Consider the following 21,634-nt stretch of genomic DNA (forward strand, 5'->3'; position numbering starts at 1 on the left):
CGGCAGGAAGATGGGCCCTTACCGGTCTACCTAGTGGTTTCTTGCAGGCAGTAGGGCTGACAGGTCCCAGCCCTGCTCTGGTGAGATGCTGTGCCTCCTTAGCTCCTGCTGGGCTCAGCACGTGGAGGGCATGCAGAACCTCACAGGGACAGGCCCTTCCCAGCGCTTCTAGCTCTCCCGTGATCAAAATCAGACTAGTTCACTCTTCAATGACTGTGGACACACGCCACGTTCTCAGATGCTGAGGATGAACTGGTTAAACCAGAGTCACTACAGAGGGGGGCCTCCTCCAGGGCCAGCGAAAGTGACTGGCCCTTGACAGGCTGCACATCCCCCCTGCCTTCCTGGAGGGAGTCCGAGTCTCCGCTCTCCACCGAATCCCGGCTCTCCCGGTGCCCGTGGAAGCCGTTGGTGAGCCCAGGGGCACAAACGGCCTCTCTCTGGTTCGTCTTTCTGTCGGTACCTGAGGGCTCCTCCTGAGCCCCAACCTCGGGGCCCCCCGTGCAGCCCACCACCGCCGGGCCGGTGTCCTGCTGGGGGCTGGGAGGGCTGCACAGAGCCAGCTCTGCCGACGGGAGCTCTTCGGGCTCCTGGTCCTCGGCTTCCGTCTCGTCGCTCTCCAGGGTGTGCAGCTGCGAGTCGTAGTCTCTGTCAGAGGCTGAGAAATCAGAGTGCACGATGACCTCAGCTTCCACTTGGTGGAGGCTGGCTGGAGGGTGGTTTTTCTTTGCTTCATTCTGTTACCAGACAAGGGAAAATTATTATTTTTTTTTTTTAAAGAAGAAGGTAAAGTAAATGAAATTCAGATAATTGAGGCTGTGACCCAACCAAGCAATGAAAGGTATTTCTTTTTAATCCCAGAGAGTGCAATGGGATGTCCACGTGCCTCTGTTAAGCATTATCTTGATATGTTTCTCTAGGGCTGAAGTCTTAAGAAGCGTCTCAAATCACTTCAGGATCATTATTCTTATTTTTACATTGGGGAAAGCAACTCCCAAGGGAGTGATGTGCCCATGGTTTCCTGGCAGACTGGAGCAACCGTTCCTCCAAGCCTCTGTCAAACACCACTATGCTCAAACGTCACCATTCTGTTTCCACACTAAGGGCCAGATTTCTAGAGAGTGAGTGGGCAGTGCTCTAGGACACTGGCTTCTGAGGCAGCTCACGACACACATCCACACCTAGATACTACACCTCCTGGTTTAATTTTAGCTACCCATCACAAAATGTTTGTTCGTTGGAGCCCTGGTAACAGCTTGCAAAAGTCGGTGTAGATTCAAACACTTTATTATTACAGAAAAAAAACAATTCATTCTCCTCCACAGTGCTCAACTGGAGTTCAGGCTCCAGGTCCCCACAAACCTGGTTAACAAGCAGGGCACTCTGCTAGATTTGTAATATCACAGACAACTTATTTTGGAAGCTCACAAAGCGCTCTCTAGGCAATCAGCACTCAGATTCTGGGCCGAGTGTGACTTTGGAGCAAGAAGACAATTCAAAGTAAGGAAGAAGTGACATCCCACATGCACTTGGTGCTTTCTCTTGAAGCCAACCTTGTGCATCATTTACAAATTTTAAGACTTTTCTCCTGTTGTTGACAAACCGATGGGTAAGCTGGGCTGCGAATGGTGCCCTGTAATTGGGCTGTAAAACCTTGTCTTAACTCTAGCCACGATGTTAATTACATCCTGTGTATAATTGATTTTCACACTGCTACCTAGGAAGGCAGCATAGGGAGGTTACTCAGAAGTATGTGCTGTGGGTGGAGGGTGGGGGGATGAACTTTTTAAAACAATAATCAGAAATCTTCTGGCAGAGTCAATCTGAGCAGGTGTCAACTTGCTGTGCTGAGATTGTAGCACAGGCGTTAGACAAACTCTCCCAAAAATGGGAGTGCTTATTTATTCCAGGGAAGCAGTTCAAGAAACAGGATTTCCTCCCACTCCCCACATAAAGAAGACAAGTGTGGTGGAAATTGCTCTGCCTTGTCTGAAGGAGGAGTTTAAATCAACCCTTGATCTTTGACTCCTTTTACAGGCACAAATGCAATCCCTCTTTGAGGCGAGCAGCCTGTAGATCTCCCTGACTGTGCTGAGCACTGCAGCTCCTAACTCATTCTGCAGGCTGCTTGCTCGTGGCCCCAGCCAAGACCCGAAGCAGACTCTGGCTGCCTGGCTCTGGGTCCTCCAGCACCAGGCATGCCACGACCCTGCTCACAACCCACCTGACCACCACCAACAGAGCAAGCCCACAGCACAGGCCCTCAAGGGCTGGCTGGACTCAAAACAGACAATCAGGGCAGAGTTGAGGCTTTGAGTGATGCCTGGAAAAAACAAACAGCTCTTCCTCAAATCCCATCAGTCTCCCTGGCACGCACTCCTATACCCAGGAAAAATAAATAAAGCCCATGACCCGCACCTAAAGCTGGCTTAGAGAAGAAAACATTTTCTCCTCTGCTGCAAAAAGGAGAAAGGGAGATGTGGAACACAAATGGAAAAACCACATCAAAATACACAAGCCAACAAACCCCCAAAGACACCCACCATCATGGCATCGTAGACCAGAGCTTGTAAGAACAGCTTCTGTCCCGCGCTGGGAGGGAGCTTCAGCGAGCCGTTCACAGCAGAGAGAGGCTCTTTGGTGATCGAGTCCCCATATCTGGCTATGCTGTTTGTCCAGGGCTGGCTGCCTGGTTTAGTCCATGAAGACTGCAGAAGAAAAGCGGGAGGAGAAAAGAGCCCATTATCACACGTACAGATTCTTATCCTCATAAACCTGAAACGAGAAGCAGCTTGGGAAAGGAAAGTGTGAGTTGGGAAAACACCGTGGTGTAGAAGGCACACGCTACGTGTCTGATGCAAGTGGATAAAAGCTGCCAGATGCTTCACAACTGGCTGCACAAGGAGCTTTCCACTGGTTCTCAAACTCTGAGGCCGATAGGTACATCACAACACAAGGCATCATTTGAAGATGCGCTGAAATCAACTCCCTGTAAATCTGCCAACAACCCACAGGAGTGTGAAAGACGCTGCGACGCTGGGAAGGCAACGGGACAATGGAACCCTGGGGCTGAACGATGACAGGATTTGCTTTGGCACAAGCATTGTCCTGAAGAAGGACCCTCCCTGGCATGCACGGGCACAGGTGCCATAGGAAGAGCTGAAGGCAACCCTAAACGGCTCGCTGCAGATCTCCTGGGCTAAGCTAGAGCCTGGGTAAACACATTGTCTTTCCCCATCAACAGAGAGGCATAAAACTGGGGGCCTTTTTTTTTTTTTTTTTTGGAATTTTTTTTTCAGCAGACCACCAAGCAATTCTTAGCTCCACTTTAAATCCCTTGGGCAACCAGTGTTACCTTGTTTGTAGATCTAATTAAATTATATGGGCTGAACGCAATTTGTTCTGGGTTCTCTCAGCTTCCCCTTGCAATAAACTGTTGAATGCACACCTCTGTGCAGGGGAAACGTGTGCCTTGAAGAGCTGAAGTTATTTAACAGCTCAGACTATTAGTTCACAGGCACAAAAGTATTTTCTTGCCAGGTTTTGATTTTATTGGGCTCTCCTGCATGTACCTGAGCTCAGCCTTGCTACTGACACCCACACACGTACACAGATATCTACATACACACGCGTGCATTTAGATTTAAGGACCTCGTGAGTTCTCTCTGGGCTTGTTCCACAGATGTTGCCTGGGTAGAAGCGAGAGGACAACACAAGGCTGAAGCAAAGAGGAAATCCTGGCCTGAGCCAGCCAGGAGCGTGCACGTGCACACAGGCCCCTGGTGCTGCGAGCAGGATGGCTGCACGGGGCAGAAGATAGGTGGCACGTCTGTCCAAAGGCACTGGGCACCCATCACTCGCTGTCAGGCAGGAGAAGGGCAGGGCTCTGCTCCGCACATGGGGCCCCCACTTAGGCCAGATGTGTTCCAGCAACAGTCGCCGTAGCACGAGTCTGGCCGAGATGGCAAGGAGATTTCTGACATCAGCCTGACCTTGCGTGAGTCATTTGACCTCCCTGTGCCTCGGTCCATCTGGCTGGAAATTAGGTAGAAATACACGACCAGATGTTGTATGTGAGCCAGGCATTCCTAAGCCAGCTACTCAGCAAGAAGCAAACGCTACCTCGTGCTGGCAGGAGACACACGCACCCTCTGTCCACCCAGGCTCTGAGCACCAAAGGGGCTCAACACCTTGCAGGAGGCAGAGCAGCACTAACCCCAGCCCCAACCCCACGTCATCAGAGCTTTGCTGCAGCCTCAGCATCAAGCCTTAAGAAAATAAGTAGTAAAGGGCCTCATTTATTTGGCAGCACCCTGCAGAACAGCGGCGTCCGGACCCAGCGCCGCGGATATCAGGCGTTTGCTCATTTAGAAGGGGATGCTGGAGGCAGTGTCTTTGCCATTCCTCTCTCTGCAATCCTCAACAATATATTCCAAGCCAAAAGCGTTCCCTAATTGTTCTCTTTCTAAGTGGACAATCATTAAACTGCACTTTAATAGGAAGAAACCAGCCAGGCGGCCACAGAGAGCTGAGGAGTATCGCCGAGGAACGTGCTCCATTTGCCTCTGCTGCCATCTGAAAGGCTTTCTGCAGCTCCACCACTGACTGATGGCTTCTGTGCCTTTTCCAAGGAACATACGTTACTGAGCAAATACTGCCTGGAAGTTTCAGCGTGGAACCCACACAAATATGCACAGAAATGTGTGTCCTATTATAGATGCTCGCATGCATATTTGCCATCAGAAAGATCTGAGCATCGTACGCGTACGCACACACACGGAGCAAACTTGAAAACCTTCTTGCAGGCATCTTGTGAATACCAAGAAACGTGGAAAGAAACAGGCAGCTCTGCTGCAATCCCCAATGGACCATCTGTTAGAGGAAATGTCAATCTGCCATGTTTACATAGGTTTTGATGACTCTGGGAACAGCCTGTTCAGCTCCGGCTGAAATTGGCTGCAACGAAGAACAAACTTGTTTTGTACCAGTTTGCAACTTTCAACAAACAGAAAAAAACCATCAGCCACACAACATGGCCTGTATCCCACATGTTGTTCCAGCACATTATGTTTGAAAGGAAGGGGGGAAAAAAAAAACCCCAAACACCCTCTTGGGGCTTAGTCTTTCAGGTTGGGCAGCAGCAATGAACTCCAGGTCTGTTTTCATCACAGACCTGAAGAAGGTCCCGTGTCCCTGAAAGCTTCTCTTTTTTAAAGCAGCATCTTTTGGTGTAACAAGCCCTGCTAGTTCTTTCTGCTTGAGGGGAGATAGTAAATGGCTGAGCAAGGAAATGTTCTCCTGGTTTTTACAACGGAATAACAGAGGCAACAAGTGTCAGTCTAATACTAATCTAAAGAGGGGAAAATCCATTTGTCAGTTCACTGCAAACAGAAGAATGAAAACTAATAAAAACATCTTCCAATAAAAGGTGTTTCCATTACAGCTAAATCCTTATCAAAGCAAACAAGCCTTTTCATTTTAGCCTTTTTATAGAAGCTTCGACGGGGAAAAATGTGCCTAGCTCATGTTACCTTTCCAGCAACAAGTCAGGATTTCATGCAAATATATGAGCTGAGAATGAACACGTAGGAAATGTTGATCTTGAAACCTTTCCTGTTTTATGAGGATGGTTGTTTAAACTAGCTTGAAATCCTCTGCAAAACAAGGCTGGGGAAATTTTGGATGTGCCCAGCTTTTAAGGGTGTCAGAGTGGAGGGAAAGGATTCATCCTGGGCTGCAGCCAAAGCAGCGTGGGCAGCAGGTCAGTGGAGGTGGTTCTTACCCCCTGCTCCATTCCTCTCTGGCCCCACCCCAAGTACTGCGTCTAGCTCTGGAGCCCCAGCACAAGGAGGACGTGGACCTGTGAGAATGGGTCCAGAGGAGGGCATGAAAATGGTCAGAGGGCTGGAAGACCTCTGCTGTGAGGCCAGGCTGAGGGAGTTGGGGTTGTTCAGCCTCAAGAAGAGAAGGCTCTAGGGAGACCTTATTGAGGCCTTCCAGTATCTGAAGGGAACCTACAAGGAAGCTGGGGAGGGACTTTTTACCAGGGCTTGTAGTGACAGGATGAAGGGTAATGGCTTCAAATTAGAAGAGGGGAGATTTAGATTAGACATAAGGAAGAAGTTCTTCACTCTGAGGGTGGTGAGACACTGGCACAGGATGCCCAGGTTAGCTGTGGATGCTCCATCTTTGGAAGTGTCCAAGGCCAGGGTGGATGGGACTTTGAGCAACCTGCACTAGTGGGAGGTGTCCCTGCCCAGGGCAGGGGGGCTTTAGGTTGACAGCACCTCAGCAGCCAGTGGGAGTGGGAAAGCTCCATGTCATGCAAACATCCAGGGATCCCTGCCCACAGCTGCTCCTCTGAAGACACAGCTCTCATCTAAGGCTTTCCAGAAAATACTGGGACTTTGTTTTCCATGCAAAAAAATTTCAACACGAAAATGACAAACAACGTGGGTAGATCCAAGTGCCCTGATGCATTACAGCTTTTGCTCCCCCAGTCACGAGGAGGCTTCCTGGGAAGCAGTCCCCATGGAGAGGAGGCCCCCAGGGAAGGAGCAGGGCAGCCAGCACGGGGGGTTCCAGCTCGCAAGAAGCACAACGTCAAACCTTTCCGAGCCAAAACACTTGGGTTTGGCTTCATTCAGTGAAAAGCTGGAGTCTTCCATGGAAAGCAGATGCTTTAACATGCTTCCCCACCCCCTACACTGCTTGGCCCAGAAGCAGCAGGGACAGAGATGTCTGAGGCAGAGGCATTTGATCCTCCCCAGTCCATCTGCCGGGGGAAGAGGAGCTGCACTGCCACAGCCTGGGCATCCCCTGCCACTTATTACACGGGCTACTGAGGGCATCAGGCTGGGGGTCACCTGGAAGGGGAAGAGAGCAAGAGAGGAGAATCTCTTGTCAGTCTACGTACAATCCTTGTGTGACCACTGGGGAACACACAGAAAGGACAACAAAGGGCCCACTAAATAACTGGCCAACTGCACTCCAGCCTAACGGAGCTGCTGGGCATCCAGGGGGGCCCTGAGCCGACCGCTCAGCTGCCGTGGCACCTTGCTGGCCTGCAGGCAGGGGCAGGGTGGCCAGGAGGCCCCAGTGGGCTGTCCAGCAGCACAGAGACTGTCCCACCTTCCACCAGCACCATCCTGCACCCCCAGCGTTACTTGTAAAAGCCCAAGAGGAATTATGTTCCTCCATTCAAAGGAACTGGTGGCCTTGACTTGAGAACGACCAAGGGGCCTTCTCAAAACTCTTGCCAACAATTCTTTGCAGGAGTCAGTCTAAATCTGTTAAAGTCTGAGTGTTGTTAAAGTCTTCCTGCCCTTGGTCTTGCTCTTCTCCAGTCCCCACTGCCAAGGGACATCCACTCACTTCTGACTGCTTACAGCATGGGGATAGTTCCTTCCTTGTGTTTGTACACCTCCTAACAACAGGGACCCTTCAAGCTGGAGGAACCTTGAGGTCCACTGGAACCTTGGGCTGCCACAAGGATAAGAACAAAAAAGAATAACTCATGAAATGCTAAGTAAGGAGCCAGCATGTGAAAAGCCTGCAAACATGGGAGCAGCCATCACTACCACTGCTACTGGCAAATGCCACCCAGCCAACGCAAGGCAGGATTCAGGAGTGTAACTTGAGGATGGAGAGGCAAGCAGGCAACTGGAGAAGGTCACACAGGCCTGGAGCTGCCTGTTCCTTGGCATCACAGCTGTACAAACCTGCCCAACAGCAGCAGCGGCACTGCACTAAGAGTCTGTCCCAGCTAGCACCCCAAGCCCCAAGACTGACAAGCTGTTAATTAAAAGGGATCCCTGAGACATCTCTCACTTCCTTTTAATGACTAAAGTGACAGTACCCAACCTAGAGCACCCTGGGGAGCTTCTCCTTGCCAGCCTGGACCAGGAATTTCCTTCCACAAGGCTTTTCTCTTTCCTGTGGCTCTACCACATTCCTTGCCATGGATTTTCATAGCCCACAGCAGGAGGGAAGAAAAGAGAAGGCAGCAAAGGCAGCTGGTCACTGCAGGGTACAAAGCTCCCAGCAACGCCCCGTTCCAGGCAGTTCCCTGGGGGTTTTGGCAGCCTGGCTTAAACGGCTGCTGGGAGAAGCTATTTGCAGCACGCAAGACAACCCAAGGAACCTCCAAGCCACTCCTGAGCCTTGGCTAGTAGCATCTTGTCTACAAGCCAGGAGATGCCCACGCTCACAACCACACTGGACTCCGATTTACTTCTACTGTGGGGACCAGGCATGTGTGCACTGGTCCAGCCACACTCATCAGACCTGCCCAACTCCTCAACTGCCCAGCCAAGGAAAATCACATCACCACGTGGACACGTGGCCTCTTGGCAACTGCGTGCAAAGATGGCTTTGGCCTGAGTATTTTCAGCCCTGACTATCCGTGCCAGAACACAGGGAGGATGCAGCTCAGGTGGCACTTCCAGCAGGAGCTGGGCAGTGGAGGGAGCAGGGTCTCCTGCGTGGGAGCACATCTCCCTCCAGTGCCCACTCCCAGCAACGACAGCCTGTTGCTCCTGGCCGCCACTCGGGCTCCTTCCCCTGCCAGGTCACCCTCGCAGGTCAGCACGGGTGACAACGCTGCTCTCCGGGTGGGTGCTCCTCAGTGATCCCTGCTCCCCTCCCCACATCCATCAGAAAACCGAGCTCTTCATTCTGCTCGCAAAAATCCTCAGGGAATTTAACCCTCAGTGGTCTTTTCCTATCCAGCTAAGGAGATGGAGACACTACAGCCGGAGTTGCCCCTCTCCCTGAAGCTCTGATCTCTGGGCACCACTGCTCCCAGGCCTCAGCACTGCTCTCCAGCCCCTGCTATGTGCACGTTTTAATCTTTGGGCACACCTCTGCAGACAGGATTGCTGCACTGGAAGAGAGATCTGGATGTGCTGCTCCCAGAAAGGTCTTCCAAGGGAGACAACCTGCCCCCACCCTGACCTGTTCAGGGTAAGTCACCATAGAATCATAGAATCCTTTAGGTTGGAAGGTACCTTTAAAATCATCAAGTCCAACCATCAAGCCAACACTACTAAGTCCTCTGCTAAAACAGAATCTGTCAGGGTTGGAAGGGCCCACAAGGATCCCCCAGTTCCAACCCCCCTGCCATGAGCAGGGACACCTCACGCTAGATCAGGCTTCCTCATGCTCTTCAGCTTGGGTCCAAACCAGCAGCAACATTCCACCAAACTCCATCGATGGCAGCTTGGCCAAGAGCACGGCTTGAGCTCACTGGACCATCAGAGCCAGCAGAAGACACTGTGTTCCAGCAGAGCTCAGCAGCAGCAGCAGCAGCAGGGGCAGGCCCCGGGTCAGCCAGGAACTGCCCGTCCCCCCGCGCCACACGAGCCCCTCGTGGCTGCAAACGTGAAATCCCACGTGCACTCACCATGCATTTGTTTTACTGAACCTCCTAATTACTTTACATGCTCTCCCTGGGCTACAAAGACAGACATAAACAGATTAACTAAATTAGGCCAATTAAAGGTTCCCTAATGGAATGAAATGTTTCAGGCAAGCTTGAGAGAGGAAATGGGCAGGGAGGAATGAAAGACGACGTGATGTCAGACAAACCAAGCAGGGCAGGCAAAGACTGCTTGGAAAAATGAGGTTCACAGATAAAACATGATTCCACCTCTTGTGTATCTTAAAGGTATCCCAGAGAACACACTGCAAAGGGACAAAGTTCCTTTTCCTCTGAGCAGAAGTGTCCTGAAGGCAGCGTGCCTGCTCTAGACATCACACCTCCTCACAGCATCTACGTGCTGCAGCAGCAGGACCAGCACAGCTCTCTGCAGCACCCAGCTGGGTAGCTGTGTCCCTGGGGATGAGGGTCCCTGTCCCAGGAGATAGCAAGGGGTGGTAGATGGCACGAGGATCCCAAACTCAGATCTGATGGCCAAGACTGAGCCAGCCAGTTTTACGGGGAGGGAAATGAACGGCTGCCCAGCAGCAACCTGCAGCCAAGAGTAGCAGCACTCTGCAGAGCCAGGACAGGATCAGCCTGGCTTCCTGGAGGAAAAGGACCTGGAGGAGTTGGTCAACAGCCAGCTGAAGATGACCCAGTATGTGCCCAGGTGGCCAAGAAGCCCACCAGCATCCTGGCTTGTGTCAGCACTAGTGTGGCCAGCAGGACCAGGGCAGGGATTGTCCCCCTGGACTCAGCACCAGTGAGGCTGCACCTCATATCCTGGGTCCAGTTTTGGGCCTCTCACTCCAAAAGGGACATTGAGGGGATGGAATGTGTCCAGAGAAGGGCAACAAAGCTGGGGAAGGGCACAGAGCCCAAGTCTGTTGAGGAGCAGCTGAGGGACCTGGGGTGTGGAGCCTGGAGCAACGGAGGCTCAGGGGAGACCTTCTGGCTCTCAACAACTTGAAAGGAAGTTGCTGGGGGAACTGTTGGACTTAATGATCTTAAAGATCTCTTCCAACCAAAACAACTCTATGATTCCCAGCAGTGACACACTGAAGAAAGGCTCTTGCCTGGGGTTGGAGCCCAATCACCACGTGCCTGGGTGGTTACCTTCCTCTTCCCGTGCACGACGTCCTCGGGGAGGCTGGTGTGGATCAGGCTGTGCACTTCTGTCAGCTCCGTGATGTCCCCCAGGGGCAGGGACACATCCTCTGCGAGTGGGGACATGAGGGACTCCAGCTCATGCGAGTCCAAGGTGGCACTGGGAGCTGCCAGCCCTTGCCTGCTCCGGTGGTAGTAGTGGTTGCCAGCTGCCTGGGAATCCAGGCCCGGCAGGGCCTCCCTGGAGGAAAACAAGCAAGAGCTGACCTCTCATGAGCCAAACAGCCACGGTCTGCCAGACAAAGTGATCCCCTCCAGGCCACTCAGCCTGCCCCTGAGGAAGTGACCAGGCCCGAGCCCTGACACTCCTGAGGAAGGGGGTTCTCCCTCCACACCCCACTGTGAAGCTTTTGCTGTGCCAGCCTCTCCCTGGGTGCCCCGTCAGCACCGTCACCAGTCCGAAGCACGGGGCTGGATGCAAGGCCCCCTCCTCCAGCAGGTCACTGGGCAGCAGGCAACACGAGCCCCAGCACCAGAGCAAGTGCTCTCCAACCCCCACCCGTGGGTGCTGTGTCACTCCTGCCACCTCTGCCTTACAGGTGAGCCACAGAACAGGACGGGAAAGTTTGGTGGCCCCCTGAGGACGAGACTTCAGAATTTCCTTGTTCCTAGCCCCAAGATCTGCCGCCAGCTCAAAGCTCTTCTCAGTAACTAAGGTGGTTTCTGATCACAGTCCTTCCAAATGCCTGTGGCTGGATTCAGACCCTGGGACAGCAGGAAGCTTTGGGCTGAGTCCAAGCTTCCTTAAACCAGCCTGTCACTCACTGGGAAGTCTTTCATCATGTCACCAACTTGAAGTTAGCAAACCCTTTCCAAACATCCACAGAGCTGTCCGACCTCAGAACCAAAATACCACCCACACTAACATACACAGGTAATAATCCAGCAAATAGTGGCTTCTCCCTTTTCTTGTGGTGTTTGTCTTTCTCTGAAAAAAAAAATCTTTATTAATCTAACAATGTGAATCAAAGAGAAACTACTGAGAAAATAAGTCCGTGAAAAGATGACACTAAGTGTGTTCCTCAGCCTGCTGGCACTCCCAAGACTCAATCTTTTTATTACTTGATGTCATACTCTGCATCCCAAACAACCCTGCCCCAGTTTAGTCTGGAGCAAAGGAGGCTCAGGGGAGACCTTCTGGCTCTGCACAGCTCCTGACAGGAGGCTGGAGCCAGATGGGGTTGATCTCGTCTCCCAAAGAGCAAGTGACAGGACAAGAGGAAACGGCCTCAAGTTGCACCAGGGGAGGTTTAGGTTGGACTTCAGGAAAAATCTCCTCTCAGCAAGGGTTGTCCAGGCCTGTGCCAGGCTGCCCAGGGCAGTGGTGGAGTCCCCACCCCTGGAGGGGTTTCCAAGCCGTGGAGATGTGGTGTGAGGGACACGGGGCAGTGGGGACCTGGCAGTGCTGGGGGAACAGTTGGACTTGATGATCTTGAAGATCTTTTCCGACCTAAACCATTCTGAGATTCTAACAGGAGGGAGCAGCTCACAGTGCACTCTGCTCCTTGCAGGCCAGGCTCCTCCTGCTGTGAGGTGAGGGACACCCACCTCTGCTTGCTGTTGCGGAAGCTGGCACACATGCAGAAGAGGATGCAGAGCAGCCCCAGGCAGACTCCCACGATGATCCCCGTGACAGAGTGGATATCCAAAACATCTAGAAGGGGAAGGACAGACACATCACTTCAGCTGCTAGCAGGAAGAAGGCACAAAGTATCTTCTGTTCAGAGAAGCACCAGCTTCACTAAAACCAATTGGTGCTGCCTTTAGACACAGAAAGGCAGAAGACTTCTTGGCAGTGACAATTCAGAGAGGCTTAAAGCACACTGGCAGCTATGTGCACTCATCCACCTCAGGCAGCACACTGCAGGCTGCGTGTGCCCTTCCACAGGAGCTGGGACTGGGGAAGAGAGATGAAGCTGGGCTGTGGGATGGGTTCTGGAGCTGCCTGAGGCCTCTGGAGCTGCACGTCTGAGGAGCCTGCAGCTCGCCTCCTGCAGCAGGCCAGAGGGGAGATTCCTACCAGAGAGCTTCTCCCGGAGCGTGTGCACGTCCTTGACGTTTGAGTAGGGACCAGATCCCACCACTGTCTTCGCTCCCATCTTGAAGAAGTATCTGGTATCACTTTCCAGGCCGTGCACTTCAGTGCTGAAGATATTTCCTGATCAAAAGCAAGCCAAAAGAGGTTTAAAACGGGCAGGGAGGAAGGCGGGAGAAGGAGGACCTGGTGGGTATGACAGTACCATGAGGAGACTCACCTTCTCGTGTCAGCAAGGTCCACATGTCATCTGGCTGCGTGTTGTTGGCGTTGTAGAGGATGAGATACTCCACAATGATGCCATTGGGCTCAGCAGGGGGGCACCAGTGCACCTGCACAGCATAGGGGTTGAGCGGGTGCAGCCGCAGGTCAGAGGGAGGAGTCGAGGGACCTGCAGGGACAAGGAAAGACCCAGCATGAACAGTGGAAAAGAGGAGAAGAGCTTCCAACCTGCAGGGCATGACAACTGCTCTGCACCTCCTCCCAATCCTCAGACCGCGGCCACAGCCATGTTTGCAAGCAGGAGATGACAGACAGCTTGGGTGGCTGGATACCTCATCCAGACAAGCTGTGGAGAGCAGAGGAGGCTGCTGAGCCCAGCAGAGGGCAGGGCTGGTGCACCATGGCCACCCAGCCAAGGGGAATGTGACAGGACTGATGGGGCCACGCAGCTCACTGAGGCTCTACAACACCGCTCAGCTCTGAATGTTCCCAGCACACCCTCGCTCCTTGTGTCTTTCTTCCCCATCTTCCCCTAAGCCCTGCCTGCACCACAACTGGTCCCAGCTGGGGGCAGGACACACAGCACCTCCAAAGGCCATCACTGCTCCTCTGTGAAGCTGAATACTGGAGAAGCTGTCACAGAGTAAGGAGCTAACTCACTGTAGGTCCTGGGATCAGCCCTGCCTCCCAGCCTTCACCAGGCCTGAAGCCAAGAGGTGGAGGTCTTGCTGGAAAACCAGGCTGGGCAAGGCACTCTCGTTCTGATGGTGACACTCAGCACTGGGGAGGAACTAGCACTCAATCACCAGCTCTAACAAGCAGGATTCCTCTGAACCCCAGGGCCACCCCACAGTAACAGCAGTCATTGCTCCAGTTCTCCTTCCATGCCCCTCTCTGCTTACAAAGCAGCTCTCAGCACGTACTCAGGGGCATGACAGCTTAGAGGTGACCCGAGATCCCACTTCTCCTGAGGGGCACATTAGGAGGCGTTCGGCAGAGCCTCAGGGAAGGCCAGGAGAGCTGACGTGGGGCTCTGGCAGTACTCACGGTCGGGAAGGGTGAACCTCTCCACCACGCTGCCGAAGGGCCCGTCGATCCCCACCCCGTTGGACTGCACCGCAAACTCGTACCTGGTGTAGGGCTTCAGCCCACTAATGAGAATGTCTTCATCCGAGCTGCCAAAAGAGGACACCTTCACAAGGCCAGGAACCCTGCGTGGTTCTCCCACCCACTGCCACCTTGGTACTTCACCAGGAACCCTGCAAGAGGTGATCTGAACTCTGACAGTATTTGAGTTTTCACCTAAAGCAACTTCTTTGCTGTGAGGGTGGCAGAGCCTGGAGCAGCTGCCCAGAGAGGTTGTGGAGTCTCCTGCTCTGGAGAAATTCCACCCCTGCCTGGATGTGATCCTGGGCACCCTGCTGTGGGTGACCTGCTGGAGCAGGGTGGCTGGACTAGATGATCTCCAGAGGTCCCTTCCAACCCCCACCATGCTGGGATTCAGTGATCTCCTGCAGTCATGTGAATGCAAGAGCACTCGGCTCCCAGATACAAAGGAGGTTCCCAGCCTGCAGGACCATCTCTAATGAACTTGTGGAGAAAAGCTTGGACACACAGCACGGTTACAGGCTGAGAGCTTTCACGGGACTCTAGATTCAGAACACACCCCTTAATTATTATAACTGCTTAAACTCTACCAATTTTGAAACCAAGCTTGTGAGGACCACCTCACAAATCACGAATGATTTGAGACTGGCCATGTTACTGACAAGGAAACAAGTAAGGTCCCACCAGAGCAGAATAAGCTGCAGAGACCAGTCAGTAAATGATCCCTTGGTATTCAGGTCACAGACAAATCTCAGTGCCACTTTCCAGCAGTTCTGAGTCTATCTGTGACCAAGGCAGATGTTTCCAGCATGTGAAACACTCAGAATTTTGCTCAGAACTGGAACTTCCATGCAGGTTCCTCCTGCCCTGAGCGTTTCTTCCTGACACATGCCACACGTGGCAGACAGACCCTCAGCATCCCTCTTTACCTTGTGTAGTAAGTAACAAGAGATGCATTCTTCAGGCCCCAGGGGCTGAAGCGCACGGTGTAGTTGACAATTTTGACTGTTGTGAAGTCAGGTTTCTTCCACCTGAGCCAAATGGAAGTTGAGCTGTTGGACTCTGCATAGACTTGGACTGGAGGCAGCGGAGGACCCTTCTGCACAGGGGGATCTATAGTGCAAGAGAAGAGGTGTGGAGAGGTACATGAGATTAAGGCAAGGGAGAGCCACCATGGACACAGAAGCCATGGAGTACACCAGGCCTAGGCTGGGAAGCCTGTGCTGACTTGGTGGCCTCTAGCGTGAGCCCTGGTGCAGGCACAGCCACTCTGTGCACCCAACACTCCTCACGTGGGCAAGATCACAGTGAAGGATCCAGGCACCAAGGTGGTGGTGGGGCACTTGAGGCCAGCTTCAAAGCCACCTATCTGACAAGCCCACACCGGGGTAAGGAGGAGCCCCCACTGCTCACCACCCCAGCAGATGGGCAGAGCTGAGAATGGAGCCTTGCTCTTAGAGCTTTGGCTTTCTCTGTAACGCTGCGAAGAGCCTGGCATGCTGTAACCCACGTTCTCCAGCCCTTAGGATGTAAGAGATGAGCCCAGGTTATTTGGCATTTCCAAGACCATCCCTCAGAGAGCACATGGTGAAGGCCACCCACACCCCTAACGAGAAGGGGGGTATTTTGCTCCTTTCTCTCCTTCCCAAGATAACTCCTCCAATGGAATTTGCAATGACTCTCAAAGGAGTTTCCTTGTATTGGGACCCTTCCCATTTGTGTATTGTCCTTGCTCAAGTTCATCTTCTGTAACTTTACCTCTACCCTTCCTTTGAAGTCACACGCCAAGCAGAAGAGACAGACAACAAATGAAGGGCATTCCTCACCTACTGCTGTTGCAGGTGCCTTTTCTGTTTTGCCCTTCCAAACTGCTGCATAACCATCTTCGTGCTTATTGAACGCCACCAGCTTCACCTCATAGAGCTTCCCAGGAGCTGGAAAAATCAATCAGGGTTTGTCTGGGGTTATTTTTGTAACCAGCCCTCCCTAGTTAGACATATTTCCTTTGATCTGACCAGCTTTTCTCACCATCCAAGAAAGCAGCTTGATCAGAGTGGTATTTGCTAAAAGCACAGCAGGGAGGGGTCCCCCTTCCACATTCAACTGCTGTCTCACAACTGGTGCACGTATCATCACAGCTCTCTAGTTCTCCCCTTACTTCTTCTAGACATTGGATTTGCAGCAAATGGACTTGCCCGAGGAGTGGGGACACCCTCTCCTCTCCAAAATGCACCTCCCATTTCTAAAGTCCTTTTGACTCATTCATCACTGTGAGGATCTTCCTTCCAGCAAGTCCTCACATGCCCTGTTGAGTCACTGGCAGCTTTGGCTGCACGGTGACTGTTTCACAGCAGTTTCTTGATTTGCAAAGAGAAAAAACCCAGTGCACACAACCCCCATGCTGGCAACCTGTGGGTGCTCATTACACCCTTCCCACCAGCCAGCCAGGCTGGAACCTCATGCGTGGACCCAGACTGAGCTGCAGGACAGGGTGCTCCATCTCCAAGCAGTGCTGCTCTGGTCCAAAACTCACTTCCCTCTGGCCTCTCCCACACTGAAACACTCCTCTGCTGCATCAAGTGACATCTGAGGGGTGTTTTAATGGAGATGTTTTATTGAGGAAACAACTTGGAAGCTATCAGGTTCTCCAGTAAGAGACTGGGCAGCCTCTCCCTCCATGGCCAGGCAGGAGCTCAGCAGGAGCACTGCAGGCTGCCCCTGGCTGCCTTGGCTGTGGTGCATTGATGAAGTTTGTTAATTTGGGATGTGCCTGTTCATTCCCTGCCCTGATGGATCACCGCTGTCTTTGCCAGACAACGTAAGCAGAATAAAACCCTTCTCATTGATGCCAATTTTATTATTACTGTGCTGATTACGCTCCCAGAGGCTAATGGGACCAATTACCAAAGGCTTTCTCTGCTCCACAACACATGTTCATGCTCCGAATAGAAAAACACTTCAGCCACATTTCTCCCCTCAAAAGAATCCCAAAAGCAAACAGAGTTTTGCCTGGCTCCAAGGCAGCATGAACTGCATGTCCATGCTCTCCAGCCACGGGATGACATTTCAAACCCACACAAGGGGCATGAGACCAAAGGGGACTTCACTTCCCAGCAGCTGGGACCAGGGGCTGGGTGGAACAAGGAACCCAGCAGCCTGTCCCTCGCCAGCACGCAGGCTCTGCCTGCTGCCTGAGCAGGGCTGGGCTTTGCTGGGACACCAGCTCATCGTGGACAATGGGATCCCAAACGATGAGGAAGAGCTGGCAGATGGGACACAGCCGTGGGCAGCTCCTGGTGGAGCAAAGTGAAGGGAAGGACAAGTCCTCCACCTCCATCCCTGGGTAGGGTCAGTACAGCAGCCACTTACACGTGAAGCCAGGGGAGCTCTGCCTCAAGATCAAGCAATTCACATTCTGAAAATAGGGGTATTTTGGATTTCTCAGTCAGAGGCTTGGTTTCAATTTTTATACACAGGCCCAGATGTTCAAGCTCTTAGAACATGCAGACATAAAGCTCTATCAAGCTGTCAAGAAGCTAGTAGGCAGCATGAAAACAGATGTTTTTCTCTGCATTCCATCATACATTAAATATAAGCAGAATAATCTAGTCCAGATCATTTCAAATCACTAATCTGGATGACTGCATAATAGAACCAATATGCTAAATATGTTGTTTCATTCCGTTTTTCAAGGTGTTTGTATTGGCCAGGTGCCATATGCCATACTTCCCTCTAAGTGGGAAAATACCCTGATCTCCAGGGAGTCACTCCCAGAGGAATGCAATCTCCCTTCATGGGAATGTGGAAGGCAGGATCAGAACTCTGCCATTTAGGTTTCATATAAATTCTGGCCCTGGTAGTCAGGCACCATCACAGAGACTAACTGCTAGAACAATGATGGAAATTGAGGAGAATTTCTGAGGGAAAAGCCCTCCTGGTGATTCAGAACATCTTCCTTTTGACTTTGTGGCTCATGGAATTGCCTTATTTCTTATGTGCCTTTGAACAGCTGCCCACCACTCCCCCAGGATTTCAGCTCATACCTCTCAGACAAGAATCAAGGCATGTCATTAGAGATATCACTCTAAAGAGACAGGGTTTGCTCCAGAAGTTAGCACACACACAGGACAAAAGTCTCCTCTTATTTCAGACAGCTAAATCCGAGAGAGCTGAGTCATTACCAAAGGCAAAATCAAGAGGCCAGATGTTGGGGTTAAGGCAAAAGATGGGGAAATCTGCAGGACAGAGAAGAGGTGTTGGGCAAAGCCAGCACCATTTCAGTAGACCAGCCAGTGCAAGAGAAGACAAGACAAGAATCTTGCACTGGACCAGCACAAGGAACTAAACACAGGCTAATGTTACAGGGAACCAGGGGAGGAAGCCACGGGCAGGGCTCTTTGCTGAGTAATAGTTGTGTTACTGCTGTGATTCAAGAGTAGCTGTGCTCAAGCAGCTCTGTCCAGAGCTGCCTTCTGCACACCCCTCCACCCCTGAAGCATGACTCAAAAGGAGCTGTCTTGCCAGAAAGTTCTTCCCCTTTTGCTCTGCTGTGCTCCTGGTAAAAAAAACAGGATAATCAGGAAATCAGATTCAAGCTATGCAGGAATAAGCAGTGGGACAGGAGTTTTGTCTCAGGCCACCCCCCAAACCTCCTTGCAGAGTGTTGGCTCCAGTGACGCTGCAGAGACATGGAGCCAAGGAGCATTTAGAGACTGCTGCAGCAGTATGTAGCCTCCACCACTCAAGCTGGACCTTGTTTGCCCTGACATGGTATGCAGCCATGTCTGAGCTACAGCCTTGTATTCCCAGCATCCAGTCTTGGGATCTCCTGCAACCATTTCAAACCCTGGAACAGGCTTCCTGGAGACGTTGTTGAAGACCCCAGCCTGCCAGTACTTAAGAGGCATTTGGACAATGCTCTTAAGAATTTGCTTTAACTTTTGGTCAGCCCTGAAGTGCTCAGGTGGTTGGACTAGATGGCCTCTGTAGGTCCCTTGCAACTGAAATATTCTGTTCTGTTCTATTCTATTCTATTCTATTCTAGCAAAGAACATTCCATTCCATTCCATTCCATTCCATTCCATTCCATTCCATTCCATTCCATTCCATTCCATTCCGTTTCTTTGCTCTTCAAGCTCTTGATTCCATTTGTAGTTTCAGTCATGACACCTCATCAACATCTCACCTCCCATGGGCCAGCCTGGGTGAATCTTTCCTTGCACCAGGCAGCACCGTTCACCATACGCAGCCCCCTTATCCTGACACCAGCAGATACTCCCAGGAGACAGTGTTGGGTGTGTGTTTGTTTTTACAGAGGGATCTTAGGAGAGGTTTCCACAGCAGTGATGCCCAGGCAGATATCCATGAGTTGGGAAATCCTCCCAGCTGATTTCCCCATCAGCCAACATCTCACATTAGGGTTGCCAGCCTTTCCTGAGACTGTTACTTGCTCTGCCTCCAGTGGAGGCCTCCACTGCAGATCTAAGTGCCTGCACAGGGCACCTCCCCACCATAAAACTAAACCCTTCTAAATCCCAGCTCCTCCTCCTCCTCGTTTCATGGCCAGACCCCCTGCCTTCCTCAGCACAGCCAGACTGCCAACCTTCCTTTACGTGTGCGAGAGCACGTCACCCAGCAGCACAAGGGGGAAAAAAAGCAACATCCAGGGCTGGAAGCAACCCGAGCCCCTCCTCCTGACACAGGGAGAGCCCACAGGCAGCTGCCAAATCATACTGAAACCATTAGGGCCTGACGGATGCCCAAATTTAAGGAAGTAATTACAGAAGAACAAGCAGCCTTCTCAGCATCATCGTGCCAGAGCATTTGGAAGCAATTCAGGGCAATGCCGAGTGCCCCCGCCCAGGGACCTGCTGGTGGTTAGAGCAGCACGTCAGGATCTTCACATGTGGTTTCCCCAGTGCCACAATTACAGACCCAGATTCTTCAGAGAGGCTCCTAACTGTTAGCACCCTCTCACTGGCAGGATGGCAGCAGCCTAGCTGGGAACCCACTCGGTGATGACACAAACTGTCTTTCCAGGTGCTGCAGCCTGGCCTTTACACCACGTGTAACACATCTGCTAGATGCAGAAGATGAACCAGCACCAGAAACACTCGCCCTGCAGGCTCAGCTCACTGGGCACCAACAAGGATGAAGCACCAAGTCATCAAGTGGGGCATGGAAGAACTCTAGGAAGCAGAATCCTGTTCCAAGGATGCTTCAGCCATGATTCTTTTATCTCTCTCCATCCTGTATCGATGGGCAAATCAACTAATTAGTACCATCAGTTGTCAGGAACATCTTAACTCCTTATGGGGAACACCAAGTGCTGTTAGCCAGGCAGGTCCCACTGATGCAGGCTTGTTCTCCAGCCACAGATGCTCTCTCTCTTCTATCTCTTTCCCCCAGGGGGAGGCGGAGGAGAATAGTGACCCCAAATTAGCATGCTGTGAATTAACCCATCTCTGCACTTTACTAGAGAGATTTCAAATAGCATGCAATTATGGAGCTGCTTAGAAATACACAGGGAAGGAGAGATCATTGTCCTGACTGGAGATTTTAATCTAGGCACTCTTTAGAGTGACACAATAAAACCCACTAATTGATTCAGATCCACTTATTAGCATATATGATGTATATTGGTTAAAAATACAACCCCTGCTACACTGGCTTTGGAAACTTCTGTTTCAAACTCTGCTTAGGAGAAGCCTCAAAAGCTGCACTCCAGAAATTATTCTGGGTGCTCTTAAAAAACAGTTCACATGGTCTTGGTCTTATATATTTGCAGCCAAGCAGAGAGATGAGCCTCTTGGAAGCACCCCAAGACTGCTACGAGGTGCAAGAGGCAGACCCTGGGTTTCCACAGCAACTGCAAAGAAGATGTAACCAGCTAACCTAGTCGAGTCAGCTCGTATTGCTTCACTTTCTTCTTCAGTTTTATGGGTCCCACGTCCCAGCTCTCATCTTCAGGACCATCCAAAGGGCTTTCTTTGCTGGACTCCTCTAGACCCACCTCTCGGTAGTAGAGCTTGTAGCCAGATATCTGGGCATGGTTGGCTGGGGGCTGCCAGGTTATCAGCAGAGACTCCATCTTCGCTCGGACTTTTAATTCTGTCGGAGCAAATGGAACTAGAACAACAACACAAGAGAAATATGTTCAGCCACTTGCCTCCATTTCCCTGCTCTGCTGAATCCTCCCAGTGAGGGCAGGGCTGAGGAAACTGCAAGTGAGGGCAGGGCTGAGGAAATGCTGTCCCACGAGTGAGACGTCTCCACTCTCTGACAGGGGAAAGTGGGACAGTCACAATCCACTGCTGACTTTACCAGCTGGGTGACAGAGGAAAAAAACACAAAGCCACCATGGGAGTTTCTCAATGTATTTTGAGATCCCACCATCTTTAACTGCTGCTGGAGGCTCAGGCTCAGCTCTCTTTGGCAGATTTATCTATCCACTCCCACATGTCAAAACACTGGGGCTTGGGGAGTGTGTTTCTTTTTAAAAACATTTTCCCAGGTGCACACGGAAGGAGGAGAAACCCGCTCCCCAGGCGAACAGCAAGACACACGGGGGCTGCTCAACAGGAAGATAAAGCTGGGTACTTTGGTCTGACCCACCCTACCCGTTCTATCTCAGGAAAGCGAGTGCCTCTGCGTGTGCCCCCAGCCCCCCGGTGCCCTGCCCC

General features: G+C 51.8%; 1 protein-coding gene across 1 annotated transcript; it reads right to left on the minus strand.

Annotated features, from left to right (window-relative positions):
- Positions 1 to 206: 206 nt before the first annotated feature.
- IGDCC4 (immunoglobulin superfamily, DCC subclass, member 4) lies at positions 207 to 21,080 on the minus strand (the record flags this gene model as incomplete). The annotated part of the gene is made up of 10 exons (XM_008942113.1): positions 207 to 737; positions 2,544 to 2,708; positions 10,538 to 10,769; positions 12,137 to 12,242; positions 12,609 to 12,746; positions 12,844 to 13,014; positions 13,893 to 14,020; positions 14,882 to 15,065; positions 15,779 to 15,886; positions 20,847 to 21,080. Coding segments are annotated over 10 exons (1,997 nt in total), but the record flags the coding sequence as incomplete, so codon positions are not given.
- Between the last annotated feature and the right edge of the window lie 554 nt (positions 21,081 to 21,634).

The sequence above is a fragment of the Merops nubicus genome, unplaced genomic scaffold (assembly GCF_000691845.1).
Source record: "Merops nubicus isolate BGI_N331 unplaced genomic scaffold, ASM69184v1 scaffold3816, whole genome shotgun sequence".
In the NCBI taxonomy this organism is placed as follows: domain Eukaryota; kingdom Metazoa; phylum Chordata; class Aves; order Coraciiformes; family Meropidae; genus Merops; species Merops nubicus.